The sequence below is a fragment of the Grammomys surdaster genome, unplaced genomic scaffold (genome assembly GCF_004785775.1).
Source record: "Grammomys surdaster isolate TR1022 unplaced genomic scaffold, NIH_TR_1.0 915, whole genome shotgun sequence".
Classification (NCBI taxonomy): domain Eukaryota; kingdom Metazoa; phylum Chordata; class Mammalia; order Rodentia; family Muridae; genus Grammomys; species Grammomys surdaster.
In genome coordinates this window covers 125,645-131,305 of record NW_021605334.1, presented here as the reverse complement: position 1 = coordinate 131,305, position 5,661 = coordinate 125,645, and the positions used below count along the sequence as shown (strand labels likewise).

Below are 5,661 nucleotides of genomic sequence, written 5' to 3'. Positions count from 1 at the left end.
TCAGAGGGAAAAGATGCCTCAGCATGTGCCCATGGAGGCATCCCCTACCCCCACATCTGACTGCACATCCACCAAACATATTCCTCCTCTCTTTATCTTTTTTATACAACACAACATGTTCTATATTACAAGTACTCTTTTTTTTAAGTATTTGGAATGCATTGGTAATCATAAGTGAAAAAAGAGACACTTTTAAGGCCTTATGTTGTAGTAAGACAAATAGGATATTATAATTAAGTGACTTATTAAGGGAATGTATGCATTTTGACTGTATAGTCTACTGCTTTTCTGAATTGGTTACTCACAACTTTTTTCTAGTTTGTTCTGGCTTATTTCTTTAACTGTGTGTCTTAGTTTGCACCCAAATCTAATTTTTCCATAGTTAGTGATACCTTTTGTAATTAGAAAGTTTTATATCTTATTTTAATTGTATCCATCACGATTCTTTTGAGTCAGAATTTCATTCTTGCTGAACTGGAGCTTACTCTGTAAACCAAGCTGGCTTAAAACTCAGAGATCCACCTGCTTCTGCCCCGCCTCTGCCCCTGCCTCTGCCTCTGTCTCTACCTCCTGAGTGCTGAGATTCAAGGTGTGTACCACCACACTTGACATTTTCCTTCTTTTTAGTTTTTACATTTGGAGCCTTTAGTATTTATCTACTTTCAAAGCTCAAAGTTAGACATTCTACTTATTGCTTTTTTATTTGGGTATTAGTCGGATCCATCTGAAATTAATTTTTAGTCCTCTGCTCCAATTCCCAATTGCTTATAGAACATTCTCTGGAATTGCCAAAAGAATCTTGATAAAATGTAATACAAATTATGATATTCTAGTGCTTTCCCTTCCTGGACATCTTCCCCTTTCAGTCAGGTAAAAACAAAATTCCTTCCGTTGCAGAGATTGTAACCGGCAGGGCTCTAGATCTGCTGAATCCCCAGCCACTGTGACTTCTTTGGAATCACCTCCCACAGCTCTCTATCTTCCTCCCTCAGCTCTATCTTCACACCATCCTGCCCGCTTCTCCTCAAACACACCAGGTCTTCTTTGGCCCAGGAGCAACTGTTATCACTCTATCTGGAATGCACATTCCCCTGATTGGTGCTATAGGGCACTTCTCACATCACCTTAACACAAAAGCCAAGCATTCCAGGTGGCCTTCCCTGGCTCCTATCTCTAAGCTATTCTTCTCTTCAATTTCATTTCCCTGGCCCTTGCTTTACTGTTTTCCTCCTTAGCACATGGCTCAGGAAGCTTTATTATGTACTTTTCTTGGCTACTGCCTAGCTTCTACAGTAAAATGCGAGCCCTAGAGGTTAAGGACCTTTTTTTTTTAATTTACTTCAACTGTTCATTGCTGCATCAGTGCCTGTCTAGACAAGTGCCAGAGCCCACCCAAAGTAAATATTTGTGGGAAGAAGATAAAACAAATGAACTGAGACAGCAGGTTTCCATGGGTTTAGCCTCAAATTTACAAATACAGATCCCTCCAGGGAACGACTGTGGATTTTATCAAAGCAAAAAGGACAACTAGAGGAGTGGAAGACTGGAACATTCCGAGCCTAAAGTGGGCTGAACCCTTCCTCTCACTCAGCTACTTGTATCTTGGTAGGAATGTGAGTCCTAATGGTTGTGTTAGTTTGTTTCATTTGCTTTTCAGGGCAGTCCGGAAATGAGTATAGATTGTGTGAACTCTTAGAAAAACCACAACTCTTATTTTGAAATAGGAAATAATAAAACTGAAATACCAGACAAAACATAAAAGCCAGATAAAAGTGGCTGGTGTGGGCTACACAAAGTTATATCATGTAGGAGAGAAAACTGAACTCTGTTCTGGTGAGGTGAGGTGCCCTTGAGTAATTCTTCAGGCTATCAGCCTCTTCTCTGGGTTTACTAGGATGTTCTTTTAATCTTCAGAGAGCCAGTGCTTACTCTATTATGTATGCTTCTCCAGCATAGACAGAATAGACAACATTCTTTCTTTGAGGTAGAAGTTTAGTTACGGGCAGGGTTTCAGAAACCAGAGAAAAGCACTTTGAAAGATTTCTGGAAGACAGGGTAAAGAGGACATAAAAAGGAACTGGGCAGAGACCTCTGCTCTGGATACCATAGTTCTGGGGGACTATATTGAGGTTGCTTCTTCTTCTGCTCACCAGCTACAACCCATCCACATGACAGAATACACCTGGAGGAACTAGTTACACAAAATCACAATATCCAACGCTATTACCCGGAGCATCCACATTACCTGCAAATGAGCAGCTGCATGAACTTCTATCACTGTTTAGCAGGAATTTAACAGGGTATTGTTCAGCCATGAGGTATCAAAAAAGTTGTCAGGGGCCAGGGGCTTTGTGGGTGAGGTCTCTACAGATACAGAGCTCTGCAGTGCACCAGACCTCGCTTTGCAGGCTCATTAAGTGAAGCCACCTATAATTACAGGCAGCTGTGACAGAAGAACGGAAAGCCTGGTTCTCTCTAATCTCGTGGAGAGGCTTTAGGCTCTATTATCAGATGCCTCGCCTGAGGGTGGTGAGGGAGGGATATTAAAGCCGGAGGATCAACAGTGATAGGAGTCTTCTATCAGCTTGGCAGGATTTCATTTTTTTTCCAGATAAAGTATGTTCTAAACTCATGATAGCATCTCTTAAATTCTGTGAGCCTCACTAACTCATTCTTCAGAAGTATCGTTTACCCAAACTATGGGAAATGAATCATGACATTGAGGTCCCCCGGGTTTACTGTATTGTGTCCTCTGGAAATACAAGGAGACAGCCCACAGGCCAGAGCCTCAGAACCACTGTTCCTGTGTCTGGGTTTGAAACTGGAGGTTCTGCTTGGCAGGTACGACACAGACTCTCAGAATGAAGAAGTGACTCTTAATTCATTAGTCTGAGTTTTCTTAATTGAAATTCCTGTACCATAAGCCTCCACTATATCTGCCTTCTTTAACAGCTGATGACTATTTTGTGAAACCAGCCAAGGTGGTCAATGTGGATGTACCCAGATGTACAACCTTTTTTCTTTTTTTTTAAAAGCTTTTGGGAGTGCCCTGGGCCCTGCTAACAAGCCTTTCTCAAAACACTCCTTTGGGTATTCCTTCTTCCTAGACTTCATCCTTCCTGTGTGCCCTCCATCTACCTCCCTCTTTGAGTTGTTTAGCCTCTCCACAAGTCATTCTTAAACTTGTTCTGGAGAGCTTCTAAAATTCTTTGTGTTCCTCTCTACTCAGTTTCCTTCATTTTCCTTAAAGACCCAAGATCTCTCTTTCTGTAACACCCCCAACCCCAATTATATGTTTCTCCTTCAAACACTGTGCCTCCCTCAGGGAACCTCCTTTTCTTCTTCAGCACCTTTTCCAAGCAGTCACCTCTTCTAAACACCCCATCCCATCTCTATTTCCTGCCCCCCCCGACCATACTAGATAATCTCCATTCAATTTTTTAGATGACTGATTATAATAATAATGGTACTTTATTCACAGGTTAAATTGACAGCTGTTCTTCATATCCCTTCCACCAAACATACTCATCTCTTACACAAGACAATGTTTTTACATTTAACAGGTCATGTCCACAGATTGGTAGTTTCCAGAACAAAAACAACAGCAATGCTGGCAAAGATTCTGAGTTGTCAGAAACTCTCAGGCTTTTAATACACTGAAAAATTAATATTCTTTGCACATCTACAAAGTACACATTTGCTTCCCCACACTACGCAAATCTGACCCTAAGAGTTCTTTTTCACCAAGTCATAGACATAGATATGGAAATCATCGTCAAACTTGATGAAGTACACAGAGGGCTTGGCTTTAACTTGGTGAATGACCTTGCCTGTCCTCTTGGAGCCGTCTTCTTTGGTGTATTCCACATGTTTACCTATCAGGCCATCTACAATTCCTTCTGGCTCCCTGTCTGCTGGAGGAGATGCACTGGACTCTGGCATGATACGGAGGTCGCCCTCTTTATAATCATCCAGAAGCTGATACATGTACAATACGGGATCTTTCTCATAAGTAATATAAAACCAGGCGTTCATGATGGGTGCTTGGGCCAGGACCATCCCCCTCCATTCATCCTTAGAGCCATGCTCACCCTCAAACATGTGTTCCACTGCTTTGCCAATTATGGTATTAGCAAGGCGCACATCGCTGACTCGAGAAAAGGACACCTTATCTGGAAGGATTTTAAGCTTTAAAATCCTTTCATCTCTGTGAAGTTCCAGTCCATAGACACAGTCAATCCCATCATATTTCACCAGGTAGAGAGAGGGGTTGATAGGCACCTGATCCAGCACAGTTCCTTTCCACTGTGTGATTGGCTCATCTCCCTCCTTCCACCCGTGAGAGATTCTGCAGCCTACGATGTTCCTTCGGGGCCGGGATGAAGATCTGCTCCTCTGCCTCTTCTGAGAAGCTTTTTTCTTCTTGATGGTTGTAGAGCCAATGTGGTGACCTATGGCTTCTCCCTTTTGCTCTTTTGCAGCAGCTTTTTTGTGAGGGGTCTTCATACCTGTAAGAGGAGGAGAGAATCTAGGGAGAAACATTCTATGCAAACATTAAGGTTATTTTTCTGTGGATTAGGAAGTCCCTGCGCACTATATACATTTGTCCAGTAGTAGTATACTATATCAAAACGTGTTTAAATACCTGCCTGCATTACCCTCTTCCCAGGCTTGTTTAGTTACACAACAGAGTTAGAGAAGAGATCGCTGTGGAAGTTGTAGCGCTTGAGAGCCAAGCAAGAAGCAGCTGGTTCTTGGTTAGCTCCGTTGTCATCCTAGCTGCCCCGCTCCACCATCCCTATTTGTAACCCCAATCCCATATCTGTATATCCCTTCGTGCAATTCCTTTCTCTTACCCACTGTTCTCCTCCTTTTCATCTCGCTCTTACTGCCCATACTCATGCTTGCTCTGTGCTCACTTCTTCATATGTCTTCCAAATCAACCCCGTTTCCCTTTGAGCTCAGGAATCTGTCTCTCGCTCTGGCCACCTTTGTATAAGATTCCCCGTGTTTCTTGCTCCGTGCCCCGCCCCCCAAATCTCGGTTCGAGTTTCCCTCAGCTCAAATCTTAGCACTCCCTCCAATTTTCCTGACAGGCAGAAACCCATTCCTATTTTCCGGCACCCAGTCTGATGCTCACCTGCTCACTGGGTTTGCAGCACTCGCGTGCCCAAATCGGACAGAAGACTGTTGCCTCCGCTGCGAGCCTGGAGCGAAGGATGATCAGCCGGCGAGCAGCCAAATGAGCGCCTGTGAGAGCACAGCCAGGAGGAGTCTAAGGCCAAGCGCCAGTCTAGGAAAGCCGCGGGGCAAAAGAAGGGAGCATCCAGGAAGTCCCGCTCTGGGCTTTCTCTCACCTTATTCCCGAGTGTCAGAGGCAGCAGTACCTGGGCCACTTAAGAGCTTCCAGCAGTCGCTGCTGCCACTGCAGTCTCCTCCCTCTTTTCCTAGCGTAGCTTCCTGCCCCGCGAGAGGCCGCCCCTTCCTGCCATACACCGTTCAACCGCCTCCTCTCCTACTCCACACCGTGGTTCTAAGCTGGGGAATGTGCTCTTGTCCTCTTCCCTTCTGCCAAATCAGGAGCCAGGAATTCTCCACACACACCCCCAACCCTTCCCCCACACAACCCCTCTCCACAGCTCCTAAGGATTCCCTCCTTCA

At 44.3% G+C, this 5,661-nt stretch overlaps 1 protein-coding gene across 4 annotated transcripts; it reads right to left on the bottom strand.

The window, feature by feature from the left end:
• Window positions 1–3,451: 3,451 nt before the first annotated feature.
• Window positions 3,452–5,404, bottom strand: Spin2b (spindlin family member 2B). 4 transcript variants are annotated; one of them, XM_028782864.1, is made up of 3 exons: window positions 5,358–5,404; window positions 4,857–5,250; window positions 3,452–4,508 (listed from the first exon to the last, which is right to left on the bottom strand). In XM_028782864.1, the coding sequence occupies exons 2-3, from the start codon at window positions 4,900–4,902 to the stop codon at window positions 3,727–3,729; spliced, it is 828 nt and encodes a 275-aa protein (XP_028638697.1). In that variant the 5' UTR covers window positions 4,903–5,250; window positions 5,358–5,404; the 3' UTR covers window positions 3,452–3,726. The 4 variants fall into 4 exon arrangements, with proteins under 4 accessions (XP_028638697.1, XP_028638696.1, XP_028638698.1 ...); XM_028782863.1 differs by having other exon boundaries at window positions 4,857–5,387; XM_028782865.1 differs by having other exon boundaries at window positions 3,452–4,543; window positions 5,141–5,386.
• Window positions 5,405–5,661: the final 257 nt, after the last annotated feature.